This window comes from Neoarius graeffei, chromosome 20, assembly GCF_027579695.1.
Source record: "Neoarius graeffei isolate fNeoGra1 chromosome 20, fNeoGra1.pri, whole genome shotgun sequence".
Classification (NCBI taxonomy): Eukaryota; Metazoa; Chordata; class Actinopteri; order Siluriformes; family Ariidae; genus Neoarius; species Neoarius graeffei.
This window is the reverse complement of record NC_083588.1, coordinates 12,473,447-12,487,286: the sequence shown is the minus strand read 5'-3', so window position 1 is coordinate 12,487,286 and position 13,840 is coordinate 12,473,447. Positions and strand designations below refer to the sequence as shown.

The window sequence follows — 13,840 nt, the reverse complement described above, 5'->3', positions numbered from 1 at the left end:
CAGGAGACAGATGCAAGTGCAGAAGGTGTGTTTATTAATACAAGTCAACAATCCAGAACAGCAGGCAAAATCGTAAAACGGGCGATAGGTCGAGCGAGGCACAAACAGACTATCGTAGACTCGGTCGACTCAAAGTCGAGAAACAGGAAATCAGGGATCAGGAAACCAAACAAGGAAATAAGGCTCGGTAACGTGTCAGCAATGCAACTCAATACTTCGCAAACTGTGTTTTCATAGTCTTCATCTAGGCGTGCTGATTGCACCTTAATCCTGTGCAGGCGTGAGTCGTTTATGGCGAGTCTATTTGATGTGTACGCCAAGGCATGCAGGTGTGACACTTGCACGAAACTAGTCCAAAAATGAACGTAAATATCTTACGCCAAATTATTATGGCACATGACAAAAAATCCGAGTCTTCGTCTCCAATTTACGGGTCCGAATGCAGTTAAGGCACCAGTCCGAGTCAGTGCTCAAGTCCAAGTCAAGTCACGAGTCGGACTCCAGTACTAGAAGCAGACCGGAACTTTTAATCAAGGACACTCCACATGAAGGTCATTTAAAAATTCTCACTGCATTTGTTGATATGGCGAGGTTTTCTTCGCTGTTGTGCAGCAGTAACTAACGAAACGCTCGCAGTAACTGGTGATTAGATGATCCTACACATCAGCTTGGAGGAACTGTCTCCTGTTCCTCTGTCCAGAACAGCTTCAACTCTGGGATGTTGGTGGGTTGCCTCGAACTGCTCACACAACTATTTCTAAAGGGTTCACAAACTTTCAGCCATCACTGTCTGTTATTTTGGACTGTTTGAAGCTTCTTTTGCAATCTCTATGTGTAAATACAAACCAATTCGAGACAGCCTTTTGAATTGATTGCAGGGAGTCAAGATTTAGAAAACCTGACATTGGCCGTATCCAAACGGTCGGCGTAATCAGACACTCGCCGGCCGTGATGTGAAAATGGTGCATGCAGACGCTCAAAGTTTCCAAATCTATCAATCATCACTTAACTCTTGAATATTTATCATTAAAAAACTTATAATTTCCACTTTCCAAAGAAATTTCTCGTTAAGATCTGTTCAGTACTTTGGGAGTAACGGCAGGTTCAAGTTGGTCCAACAGAGCATGCTCTCTGCTCACGGGACGTCAGGAAACTGCCAGTGCTTTTCTTTTTGAGTCACGGGAAAGCCGTCAGGCTCTCTCCTGATCGGTTTCCGACTGGATTACTCGTGAATATCAACCAGATAACTTTTACAGGGATGTTCTCCCACGCTCATGGTTTCTGATGAAGGATCAGGGGCAAAGACAGGTTTTTAATTTGGGCACCATGGTGAGCGTAGCGAGCCAAAAAATGTTTTTTTTTTTTTACCATTTTCGCGCGTAGCATGCCGAAAATTGACGACGCATCATTTTTAGTAAGTTTTTTAAACCAATTATAAATATAATAGAAATTACATAATCGTGCAAGTATAAAGTAGTGCTGTATCTAAAAAGCCAAAAGTTTTCTCCAACATTCTGAATAAATAAAAAAGATAAATAGTTCATGAATTTTTTATATGCATGAAAAATGGGAAACAATATGTAATATCAATCTATTTGCACAAGAGTATGGGCAGCAGAGAACTTTAAAATCTCAAACAGTGAAACAATGATCTAGAACAATCAAAATATCAAAAATATGACATGTACCTGTCTAAATTAAGCTATTGATACATATCGAAAAAGAACATGTCAATTCAACAATATATCAATTAAAATAAAACAAGATATCAATATAATATAACCACATAAAATAGTTTGTAGTATGTATGTCTTTACATATATTAATAATAGGTCCAGTAGTATAACAGTCATTCAGCAACACAATTAAAGTTACTCTTAGAATTAAATCATTTTCTACAGAGAAATTTGTGTGCAAGACATTTTCTAGCAACAAATACATACCGTAAAACTTATTTATAAACCTCCCCATTCCCCCGCCTGTAGACTTAATGCCATCGATTGTGCGTTTTCCATGAATATATGAACTGCTGTTCTTATTATGTGATTTACCAGTTGTCTTAGGTCTACCACGACCTGGCATGACGACCACTTGTCAATCTATGCTATCAACAGTATCACAAACCGACAGCCACGTGTTATCATGAATCGTTGAGAATTTCACAACAAACAAAGGAAGTATATTTTACGACATTCAGACATCAGAGACTCAGACACGGTTTACGGTAATCGCTAGACGCATTTCATGTTATGAAGCGACTGAACAACAAATTGAAATATATGCCAAAAAATGACAATTTAAAAATATTTTGGGTTCTCCACCTTTATGAAACAGGATTTTTTCTTCCAATTTGGGCGATTTTCGTATGTTCTATTTTGGGCCTATTGACAAGCCCGTAATTTGGGCACCGTTATATGGTATGTAATTGGGGCTGTATTTGCCCTTGAGGATCCAGCAAAATTTTCCATCAGCTAGTTTTCATGATCTGATTCACGGGAGACTCTGAAGTGAGTTTTCATAGCTTTACCTACTTATTTTTTCAAATCAAACTGATTCATATAAATAACCATTTTAGAATATAACTGTAGTTGTTTTGATGAAAAACACTGAAATCTTAGTGGTCAGAATGGGATTTTTAAAAAAAACCTGGAAGTCAGAAACGTGAGTGTCAATTTCATTTCAACGAATGCGAATTGTTTACTGGATGTGGATCACAGTTTTTTCCAGGTTCACCTTGAAAGCTGTGACTATTCTCAATTACATCCTTTAACATAAACACTAGTTGGGCCTACTTTTGAGAAATACAAAAGGCCTCCAGAGCACAAAGAGGGGATTAGAAATAATCTTTTATTACATTTTTATTGAGTGTATCGATTTAACGTTTTACCTAATTAGCATAATTAATACTCATTTTTCAAACTTGGTATTCAGGATACAACCATCTATGTGCCTGCCAATTTCCAAACAGAAAAGTTACTCGGGGGGGCGGAGATAATTAAAAAAAAATTTTTTTTAAATTGATCATGCGTTAACCTGGCTCATTTTGGACCATGTGATCCTCATGCAGAATATTCCGGCAGTTTTTTTTCCAATCTTAGATTTGGAATATCTCAAGAACGGATAAACATATTTTAATTCTGTAAAAAAGTATGTTGCTCCGCATTCAATTCTAAACTCAATGAGAGCAGTTTCAATCAAAGTGAATTTTCACCCGATATACCTACATACCACGGGCGATTGCTCCAAGACAACAAGGGAAGCTCAGACTCCTCTAAAAATGCCCTTATAACTTTAATGTGCGCGTGAGTTTCTCCCCCTCGTGACAGCGCGATGCAGCGCAGCCTCAGTGGACTTCAATGGCATTGGGAGCTCTGCGCTTTTCAATCTCAAAATGCAAGACGGTTATTGGACAAATACTGCGAAAATGCCCGCCTACAGACTCCCACGGACTCCCAGCCTCAGTGGACTTCAACGGCATTTGGGAGCGATGCGCTTTTCAATCTCAAAATGCAAGACGGTTATTGGACAAATACTGCGAAAACGCCCGCCTACGGACTCCGAGCCTCACATGGGAGGGACATGGCAGTTTCCGCGAGGAGACTGGTGATTGGTGAAAGCGGCTGGATATTTTCTTTGATTGACAGCTCGTTTCAAATATAGACAGGCAGCGGTGAATCTCAGTTCAGTCCCATGCGGATTCGCTAGTGCTGTGGTGTATTGTAAGAGATCAGCTTACATTTCGATTTCATTCATTACATACGGTTTCTACCAGCTTTTTTAGTTTGTATATATTTTCATTATAAATAAAGTGTAAATATAGTGTTGTCAAGTTTGCTATCTTAGTTCCAGAAATTTCGTTTATTTGAGCGACTGAACTTGAGGGGGCTAGTCAGCTAGCAAGAAAGCTGCGCACGGATGCCAAGCATTGCTGATTTAATTTTGGCGATGCCATTTGCCAGTCTTCCTTTCGAGGAAAAAATTAAAATTAAAGAGCAGGGTAGACCAACGCCTCAAACTGACTTGGTGAAAAAGGTAGGGAATAATACTCGTTCCTTTCAGCTCTCGTGGTATGAGAAAGTGAATTGGCTAACAGCAAGTGACCCACATCAACAACAGTAAATAGGCTACTTTAGTAATATGTCATGGATGGACCAAAAATATAGAATCTATTTAAAATGTTTATGCTGAGTATATTATATTGGAATATTTTTTTTCTGGATATGAATTAAACACAGCTACAATTTGGAAAACATTTTTAAACAAAAACACAACCGAGAACATTTCACACTACAGACCTGGATTAAAAGTGAAGGGTTATCAAAATTGTCAATAAAACATTTCTCAGTCAAAATAAGTAAAATATAGGGAAAGTGTCATTGAATGAAATGTGTGGCACCCAGCTCTACTGCTGAGGTTCCTGACAAAAGAGCTGCTTTCAATAATGATCAATTTTTAAACAACATGCCACAATTTTATAATATAAAATGTTAAAATATATCCCCCCCAACACCACCATCATGTATATTGGACAGTAGGCTAATGGGCCAAAAGAACCTGTTATTTCACAGTTTGTGACGCTGCCAACAATCAGCCAGATCAGAGGCAAGAGTATGGGCAAAACTGATGTTTTTTCTTTTAAAATCTGGAAATATCGTAACCGACCAGCCTCCCGTTTGAAAGACTACCAGCCGCCACTGCTACATACAGTCACGAGTGTGTGCAAAAGCATATTACCGCTGTGTGTAATTTCACCACTGTGGCAGTCAAGTGATAAGCGAAGCAGGGCACTCAACATTTCTGAAAGCAAGTGTGCGCGTGGGATATTAAAAGTTTTGCCAAAGTGAAACATGTTCAGACACATCGCGTCACTCCTTTTCCCATCCCGGTGTCAGCTTTCAGGAACACATGCACATTTGTGAATAATTAGTTATAATACATGGTTTTTTTTCTTGAATGAAAGCCAGTATGGGGGGGGAAGAGACCAGGAAGCACCATTTTTTTTTTGGGCTTGTACACTAGTTTGGGTCTCGCCCACTGAGGACGGTGTGGAATTTCATGCCATCTCTGTGATCTACCGTATATTGTGAAAAGAAAAGATGTGTGGTTGTCTCAGACCTGATCTTGATCGAGACGAGAGCTGAAGTGAACTTACGCTAACAGTGCACTTGAATTTGAAAGGTGGCCCCTCGAAGAAGGCGACGCTGTTATCATCGCTGCCCGTGGCAAGCCTGTACGGCCGGGTCTGTTTCAGGTCCACGCTGTTAATGACCTTACTGTGGCCGATGATCTCGCCCACTGAAGAGCCCGAGTCCCATAGGAACACCGCACCGTACCTACACACACAAAAAGTTACTTGTCGAAAGAAATGCACTCGGATGTAGTGCTTGTGGTCACCAAAAACTCGGTCAGTGATCAATTTAACAGGTATTCCATGAAATCGAGTCGTGCGTGAGCTGATCGCTACAAGCTACGCACGACGAGATCGAGTGGAATAACTGTTACTCGATCCACGTTCACTGGATTTTGAGAAACGGAGCATTTTTATTGTTTTTAGCAAATTCGATAAACAAAAGCTTTGTGCAAAACTTCCGACAAAATCATTTCCACTTGGAATGTAAACAAACCGGTGAAATAACAGCAGCCATTTGTAAAAAAATGCTATAATTATTGAGGAAAAAAAAAAAAAAAGATACGTTTTTACCATCAAATACTTCCATTTAGAGGTCTGCGCGGGACAGAATTTTCAGTCCCGCTCCCGCCCGCTCCCGCATTGTGCAGTCCCGCTCCCACCCGCTCCCGCAAAGAATTATGATTTTCAGTCCCACTCCCGCCTGCAAATCCCGCATGATGCGGACGTTCGCGTTATTTCTCACGAAAGCTCTTGTCATTGGCTTGGGGAATTAAACATGTCCTTTTAAGACAGTACATACATGGCGATTCAGGCCTGATGTACCTGATTTATGGCCGTTGTATGTCAGAACCTTTTGGCACTTATCACAACAAGCAAAGGGCAGCTGATTTCCTTCTGCGTCGTACACGAGCGAGAACGACTTCCAAACGTCTGATTTCAGGACTCTTGACTTTTTAACGGTAAATGTACCTCTTTTTAAAGCAGCACTTACTTCTGAAGCACTGTGAGCTTCACTAAAGGAGCTCTGCTCTTCTGCCATGATCGGAGATCTCAAACACAGAAGAGCGGAAAGGAATCGGAAACGTACGCGAGATTAGACCACATCCGCAAATTTAGGCATCTTAAAATGTTTTTATTAATGCCAAATAAAATATCCAGCACAAATTATATATGATAGACATAAATTAATAATTTATAAATTTTATTTTAAACACGTTTTTAGTTAGCGGGACTGCAGCTTATCACCTCCCCCTCCCGCCCGCAATGAGCTTTCAAAATTTGTCCCGTGCCGCACTGCTTTGCGTCGGGTCCCGCGGGACTCCCGCGGGAGTGCAGGGCTCTACTTCCATTTCATATTTTGTTGCTTTTTGGGGTTTTTGTTTGAGTCGAGTTTTTATTTCGTCCTCGGTTGGTTCAGCAACACGTGCTGCCATTTTGTTTTTCTCTACTCACGGGATACGAGCTGATCGGCTACTCGATGAAGAGGCTATCAGAGCGCACGATTGCTCATATCCAGTGAATGTGGATCGAATAAAAGTGGTTAAAACACTTCAGGACATAAAAATCAACTTCAGGTTTGTCACAGCATCACACCACACTGTCAGTTACAACAACTTTTGAAATCTTCCAAGTAGACATGTTAAAAGCGGTTTCTTACGAACTGATATTTTATAGTCGCCGATCATTCAGGTACAACATTGTATGATGGGATGAGTCGGTATAGTGTCGTACAGCATTCCTCGAAATGAGGTGCAAGTAAAATTGAACAGGTTTGAATAGTATAGAAACCTAAAGATCATGTACACTACCGTTCAAAAGTTTGGGGTCACCCAGACAATTTTGTGTTTTCCATGAAAAGTCACACTTTTATTTACCACCATAAGTTGTAAAACGAATAGAAAATATAGTCAAGACATTTTTCTGGCCATTTTGAGCATTTAATCGACCCCACAAATGTGATGCTCCAGAAACTCAATCTGCTCAAAGGAAGGTCAGTTTTATAGCTTCTCTAAAGAGCTCAACTGTTTTCAGCTGTGCTAACATGATTGTACAAGGGTTTTCTAATCATCCATTAGCCTTCTGAGGCAATGAGCAAACACATTGTACCATTAGAACACTGGAGTGAGAGTTGCTGGAAATGGGCCTCTATACACCTATGGAGATATTGCACCAAAAACCAGACATTTAGGCTACATCCACACGACAACGAGATTTTATAAAAAAATAAAAAATAAATAATAATATCGCGTCCACATGGGCAACGGATCAGTAAAATTTCAGGTACATATGGCAACGCAACGCTTGCTGAAAACGATGCAATACACATGACACACCTCTACGTGCGCTGTAAGACGGTCCCATCGGAGACACCAGAACAATAGAAGTAGGACGCATGTGCATAAACCCCTTCTTCTACCCGGCATGAAGTACTCACAGGAACAAACACACAACAACAAGATGGCGGCAGCTGCGACTACGCGAGGAAATCATGCCTTCTGTGTGTACAAATTAGTTTTATTAGTGTGCATAGTTTTATATAACTTAATTTTCTTATTGTGTGTGAACATTTTGAAAAGCATTTTTATATAATTTGTATAATTTTATATTGTGTGCGAACATTTTGAAAAGCAGTCTTATCCAATAAAAAAAAAAATTCAAGAAATGGTTCAGTTACTTGTTTATTTAAAAGAAAAGCTGTATACAAAAGTGAATGCAATGCAGTGGTTCATACAAAACAGCGAGTGTGCTGCTTGTTCTAGTCATGTGGTTGTGACGTCATCGTTAACAAATCCGTTCTACTCATCCAGACGACTCTGCAACGGCGCCGTTGCCAGATTTTTCCACTCTGGAACCCGTTCTCAAAAAATATCGTTTTGGGGCACCCAAAACGCCGGTGCTGTGTGGACGCCAGGCCGAAACGATAAACAATTTTTATCGGATTCAGGTGAATCCGTTGCCGTGTGGACAGGGCCTTAGTAGAATTTAGCTAGAATAGTCATTTACCACATTAGCAATGTATAGAGTGTATTTCTGATTAGTTTAAAGTGATCTTCATTGAAAAGAGCAGTGCTTTTCTTTCAAAAATAAGGACATTTCAAAGTGACCCCAAACTTCTGAACGGTAGTGTATGCATGTATTCAGGTCGCGGCGCCCATTAAGGCGAGCCCTTCACGCAGAGCACGCAGCCTTTATGACTCACTTCTCTCGTCCTTCTCCCACCACGGCGATACGCTTGCTGTCCTCAGTCCAGCTGATGTCCTTTATCCTCCCTCCGAAGGGTTGATACTCGTACTTCAGCAAGTGCTCCTTCTGAGTCGTGTCCCAAATCCGGATCTTACCCGACACATCTAAAGGGCACAGAGACGAAGCAGATTAATGCACAAGCGTAAAAACAAAACAGTCAGCTGAAACAAGACATGCCCATCTCCCCCCCCCCCCCCCAAAAAAAAAGCCACACCACACCGCCCTGCTTACTATATATAGTGTACATTTGAGATTTTGTTCAAATGCATTTTGTATTATGTAGGGCACATGCAGAATAAGACGCAGAACCAGTTACGAAGACGAGATATGCTCCCACACACTGTGTATGTATCTGGAACAGAATGGAGAACACCAACCACGAGCAGTCACACTGTCTATTCACACACAAGCAAGAGAGAAAAAAAAAAAAAAAAAAACTATTTACCTCCTGAGGCAATGTAGAAGCCACTGGGTGCGTATTTGGCAACGATGACTTGGTGAGGATGTTCTGTGTAGACATCAGCAATTGAAGGATTCTGGAACAAAAAACACACAATGATCATTACAAACGGAGCCATACTCTCCTGACTGACTGGCATCCCTGGGTCACCGATGACCAAGTGAGTACTGATTAATGTAATATCGTTAACCAAGGTTTAAAAAATTCTAGCCTCATGGCATCTCAAAAATAACCTAAGCATTACACATCATACGACACGCATGTCTGACATCCAGACATTATCCACTCCTTAAACCCCCATTAACTGTTCTATCCACTGTTCAACTGAGCATGGGGCAGCATGATTCTCGCCCCAGTGGGCCTCTGTTCGCTCTTGTTGCAATAACAAGATAAACTGCGAGCTACTGCTCACTTACGTATTCCCCCGCTCTGGCTTATATGACAACGCAAGCAATCGAAGGAAGAGGACACTTATGAATGTTGACTTCAACAAGTAAGTAAAGAGCAGTGTTCTTCCCAGATATCTCAAATAACATCCTTGTCATTTTGAAAGAGCATTTTGCTTCTTCAAATCGCGTCGAAATCCACGCTACACGTTTCGTAAATACATTCAGTCGGTAAACAGGAAGTCAATGTACGACAGACCTGAAAATGGTATTGAACCCCAAGCTGAAGTTTGGTGCCAATTGGCGAGGAGTTGTGGTTGCTGAGAAAAAGGGTGTTTCAGACAGACGGACAGAGGTAAACCAGTATACGCCCTCCTTTGGAGTGGGGATCATAACTCCTCCTCCTCCTCTTCTGGAACTAATTGGGTCAGTCAGTGCGTTTACATGCACATCCAAATCGAGCTACTGTCGGTAATCGAGCTAAGGGTCCCAGCAGGGGTGCCAGAGAAATCCAATCCTACATGCACACAAGGAAATCGAGCTATTGTGTGAGGTACATTGTGCACCCGAGCCACAGGTGGCGCTACACGCCCCATCGTGTTGGTACACTTCCGGTTGTCGTCACGAAGAAGAGCTATTCAAGAGTATAAACAAAGTTATCAGTTCCGTGTTCACAAGAAGAACGACGGCGAGGACAGCCACATCGAGAGAGAGAAGATGGACAACAACAAAAGCAACTCAGCACTTGCTGAACATTTTGTACACCGAGGCTGTTGTGTTTCCCGCTTGTGGTCTCGTCACTCGTCACTTCCGGAAGGGGCAGTGCTGAGGTAAGTAGCTCGACTACGTAGCTTGATAGGGTATACATGCACCAAGTAGCTCGGCTACAATCGCATAATCTAGGTCGCGTAGCTCGATTACGAGAAATCCAGTTCGGTTCGATTTCAGCCGAGCTAAGGTGTTTCCATGGGATTTAGAACTTCGATTTCAGTCGAGCTATGGCAGAAATTCGATTTTCTCTATGTGCATGTAAACGCACTGACTGAGCATGCTTCTGTACAACTGGCACCTAATGCCGCTTTTCCACTACAAACGCGGCTGAGTCGGGCTGAGCCGTGATGAGTTGGGCTGAGTCGAGCTGAGCGGGGCTGTTGGAGTTGCATTTCGACTACAATCGCGCTGAACTGTGCTGGCTGGAAGTGGGTGGACGTCAGGTGATGTCGTTAGGCGGCGCAAACAGTGACATCAGTGATCTTTTAAGCGGTAGTCTCACGACCCGGATAGTAAACAATAAACATGGAGGACATGGAGTCGTTAGTGTTGCTGGTCTTGGTGCTGTGGCTTGTTGTCACCGACAACGCCAACAGACACTGGCAAGAGCGTATAGATGAGGCGAGGCGCATAAGGCTTCATAATTCTCGTAATTCTCCTTCTTCCGGGTTTACGGTGTTTACAGATCCCAGCGTGCTCGCGGGGTGTGTGTGGGAGTGTGAGGACACTCCTCCTCACCAATCAGTGGACAGGGGAGTGTCTCCTCACGCCCCTAGCCTCACTCAGCTCGGTTTGGCTCGCTTCAGCCCTACTCCAAAACCGTGTGAGCTTTGGGGGCTGAGCAGGGCTGAAGCGAGCTGAGTCGTACTGTTCTTAGATAGTCGAAACGCGAGCCGTGTCGGGCTGAAGTGAGCCGAAGCGAGCTGAAAAAGGGTAGTGGAAAAGGGCCATAAGAAAGGCAACCAAATCACTCGAACATCAGCTTATATCTGTCTAACATCGTTGGTCGTTCAAAAGACCCAATTTGCATGTCAATAGAATTCAAAATCCATGAAGTTGTCAACGACGACTTTGAAGATAAAACATTTGTTGAATGGCCGATATACATGGTGCTGCCACCGAGTGGCGCGGTCACCTCACAGCAAGAAGGTTCTGGGTTTGAGCCCAGTGGCCGACGGGGGCCTTTCTGTATGAAATCTGCGTGGGTTTCCCCCCCCACGGTCCCAAGACATGCAGTTACAGTGCGGCCATGGCCTGAGGTTGGGCTGAAGTGCCCTTGAGCAAGGTGTAGCTGCCCACTGCTCTGGGTACGTGCCCATTGCTCAGTTGTGTGTGCGTTCACTGCTTCAGACGGGTTAAATTTCACTTTCTGCTTCAGTCTTTGCTTGAGTGTACGTGTGACGAAGGCTTCTTCTTCAGGCCACAACTTAATTTTGGAATAAAAACCTGGAGGTAAATTTGCCTGCAAGTTTCATCTCATCTCATCTCATTATCTCTAGCCGCTTTATCCTTCTACAGGGTCGCAGGCAAGCTGGAGCCTATCCCAGCTGACTACGGGCGAAAGGCGGGGTAGACCCTGGACAAGTCGCCAGGTCATCACAGGGCTGACACACAGACACAGACAACCATTCACACCTACGGTCAATTTAGAGTCACCAGTTAAGCTAACCTGCATGTCTTTGGACTGTGGGGGAAACCGGAGCACCCGGAGGAAACCCACACAGACACGGGGAGAACATGCAAACCCCGCACAGAAAGGCCCTCGCCGGCCACGGGGCTCGAACCCAGGACCTTCTTGCTGTGAGGCGACAGCGCTAACCACTACACCACCGTGCCGCCCGCAAGTTTAATCAAGATTCATAAAAACTTATCCATCACATCCGTCCTGTCTAGGAATGACTTGATAACGTTTTATTTCAAAGAGCCTTTCATGGTACCCAGGGACAATCCAGAACAAAATCATACAAGTATAGTAGGAATTAAGTTTAAATCTAGAATACAATAATCAATAAAAAAATTCTATTGTGGGAATTATCATCTCACTACAATATAACCAAGTGCAATATCTATGACCAAGTGCTCAGTGGATGTCTGTAGATTTTACATCTTTCCTGTTTGTACATTTCATTCACATCTTGTAAATTTGTAAACCCTTATCTGTACATTATGGTGTTTATAAATCTTTCATCCTTTCTGTATGTATATACCGAGGTCCGTTTCGTAAAGCAATGCACTGAAATTTCGTTGTGTATCTTGATGAAAAGTAAACAGATAAAAATGAAACTAAATGCAAAACAATGCATGTGTAATGCATATATGCAAACGAAGTATTTATTTTGTTGCTGTGAACAGCCTCAGTCCACTCATCGTGCACAGGAAGCCAATTCCACGTCATGGCTCATAGCTACAAGGTGATCTCATTCCTCACTCATGCTCCTCTGCCGACCTTTCAGCTAGTTCCCATCTGTTCAGTCGTCATGTGCTGTTCTTGTTCGTTTGTCAGAGAGCGTGGGATAGAATAACAACGGCTACAAACCGTTCAAGTCGGGCACAGCCGTAATAACTTCAGCATGAATGGTATACAGAATAAGATCTTACATCAATGTTCCGAATGATGACACTTTTTCCATTTGTGTACAGGAAATTGTTCCCTTTTGGGTCCCCACCGATAATTTTGGCCACGCCCCTCTCCATCTGAGGAAGGCTGGCAAACACGTGCTCTGCAAGAGATAAACAAACAAATATTAGGGGGGGAAAAAAAAAAATCAATCACACACACACACACACACATCCCACCAGGCAAAAGTTTGTGCACCCATACTCATTCATTGGTTTCTGTATTAACATTTTTCTACATTGTCCAACGATACCGAAGACATCAAAACTAAGGATGCACCGAATTTTCGGCCACCGAAAATTTTCGGCCGAAAATGGAAAAAAATAAAATAAAATCCAATTTCGGTTTTCGGTGGACTGAGTTAGAAGTGAGGCCGAAAAGTCACGTGTGACGCAAAGACGCAATGAAACAACACAATGCGATGATCTGGCCAGGGTTGCCAGCACTGAAGTCACGAATGTTTGAAACGTTTCTGAATGTTAACTTGTTCTTTCTCACGTTCTCTCACTAACTTAGTGGTATAAAAATGATACATGCTCATAAAATAAAACACCAACGTCCTCTCCCTTTGTGAGACCCATTTCCCATTAGCTTTTTGTCTTGTTTTCGTGGTGTCAGTTGTTGTCAGACCTGGCAACATTGAACTGGCGCCTTCTTGAAAATGTCGACGGTGTGGAAATATTTTAAAGTATCTGAGAGCGAGAACAGGGTTGCAGTTTGCAATGAATGTGACGCGAAAGTGTCTAGAGGGGGTATTAATGCTAAGACGTTTAGCACTTCAGGTTTAATTAGCCATTTAAAAACCAACCATCCAGCAAAACATGATGAATACGTGAGAGAGTCAGCTGCTGCTGCAGCTAAGAGAAAGGCTAGCAGCGCACCATCTGTGGCCGACGTCTTTGAAAAGACAAAAAAAAATTCGCCTCGGAGAGTCCCAAAGCAATAGGGATTACTAAAAAGATAATCCCTATTGCTTTAGACGACCAACCATTCAGTGTTGTGGAGGACACTGGATTTCGAAGACTCATGGCGTACATTGAGCCATTAGAATCTGCACTACAGAGTCAGTGAGTGCGCCCTCACTCTCGGACATGTTCGAGGAAATCATCCAGGAAAGCGACCCAGATCTCAGGCAGCCGAGTGCCACTGCTCAGCAGCTGGACTGTTACCTGTCAGAAGTCCTGATCCCCAGGAATGATGATCCTCTAACATATTGGAGGACCAATCGAGGG

The 13,840-nt window shown here is 42.7% G+C and overlaps 1 protein-coding gene across 1 annotated transcript in view; it reads right to left on the bottom strand.

Annotated features, from left to right (window-relative positions):
* Positions 1 to 13,840, bottom strand: part of wdr1 (WD repeat domain 1) — a 47,996-nt gene that overhangs the window by 18,406 nt on the left and 15,750 nt on the right. Inside the window, exons 2-5 of the mRNA XM_060901252.1 lie at positions 12,590 to 12,711; positions 8,820 to 8,910; positions 8,331 to 8,478; positions 5,153 to 5,333 (exon numbers count right to left, since the gene is read on the bottom strand). Coding sequence (XP_060757235.1) covers positions 5,153 to 5,333; positions 8,331 to 8,478; positions 8,820 to 8,910; positions 12,590 to 12,711 — 542 coding nt within the window. The remainder of the gene's footprint in view (positions 1 to 5,152; positions 5,334 to 8,330; positions 8,479 to 8,819; positions 8,911 to 12,589; positions 12,712 to 13,840) is intronic.